We start from the raw sequence: 782 nt of genomic DNA, 5'->3' as shown, positions 1-782 counted from the left end.
TCTCTCTCTCTCTCTCTCTGTCCGTCCGTCCCCACCATATAACGTAACCGTGTTTTCAGGCGGTCGTTGAGGCGCCGTGTAAAACCAGCTGTTTGTAACATTAAAATTAAATGGACTATGGATCTTTTTATTTCTATAGTTTATAGACGACTTCACCAGCTGATTTATCTTTCAGCTGTTGAAACGAGACGTCCCTTATCTTCTAAAACCAGCCTCTGCAACCTGAACAGCTGAAAATCTGGACCCCAAATATAAGACAACCCCCTTTTTCAGATGTACAATATTTCCAGAAAAAAAAATAAAGTCTTATATTCAGACCAATACCGTTAATGTAACCTGAAGAATAACTAAAGGTAATTTTTATAAGATGATAGCAGTGTACTGACGGCCCTCCTGTCCTCTCTCTCTCCACTCAGGACTCGGTGAACGGTCTTTACACTAAATGTCTCCAGTGTCTTCTGAGAGACTCTCGTCTGGTGAGTAGAGCTTGCAACTCATGGAGATACCGGGGAGCAGTCGGGTTAGAGATGCAAACCGAGTCTCAGTTCAGGTGCAGGATTCTCTGAAACCCATATTTCTACACTGAATATGACATAATATGTATAAGACGTGCTTTGTTCAGCTGGTTCTTAGAGAACTGGCAAGTAGAACCAGCACCGAACTGGCAACAGAACCAGAACCAACACCTGGTTAGTCTTGGTGGAAAAGACATATATGTCCTGACTAGGGCTGGGTATCAATCAAAAAATTTCGATACCGGTACCAATACCGATACCTTTACT

At 42.5% G+C, this 782-nt stretch overlaps 1 protein-coding gene and 1 long non-coding RNA gene across 2 annotated transcripts in view; one reads left to right on the top strand and one right to left on the bottom strand.

Moving 5' to 3' along the window:
* The window catches only part of ankrd27 (ankyrin repeat domain 27 (VPS9 domain)), a 35,482-nt gene that overhangs the window by 7,951 nt on the left and 26,749 nt on the right, over positions 1-782 (top strand). The window contains 1 exon segment of the mRNA XM_032522898.1: positions 417-476. Within this exon segment, the coding sequence (XP_032378789.1) occupies positions 417-476 (60 nt within the window).
* LOC116693820 (uncharacterized) overlaps positions 1-782 on the bottom strand; it is a 10,203-nt gene that overhangs the window by 4,720 nt on the left and 4,701 nt on the right. The gene's annotated exons all lie outside the window — the stretch shown is intronic.

Source organism: Etheostoma spectabile, chromosome 8 (genome assembly GCF_008692095.1).
Source record: "Etheostoma spectabile isolate EspeVRDwgs_2016 chromosome 8, UIUC_Espe_1.0, whole genome shotgun sequence".
Lineage (NCBI taxonomy): Eukaryota > Metazoa > Chordata > Actinopteri > Perciformes > Percidae > Etheostoma > Etheostoma spectabile.
This window is presented reverse-complemented; position numbering and strand designations above follow the sequence as displayed.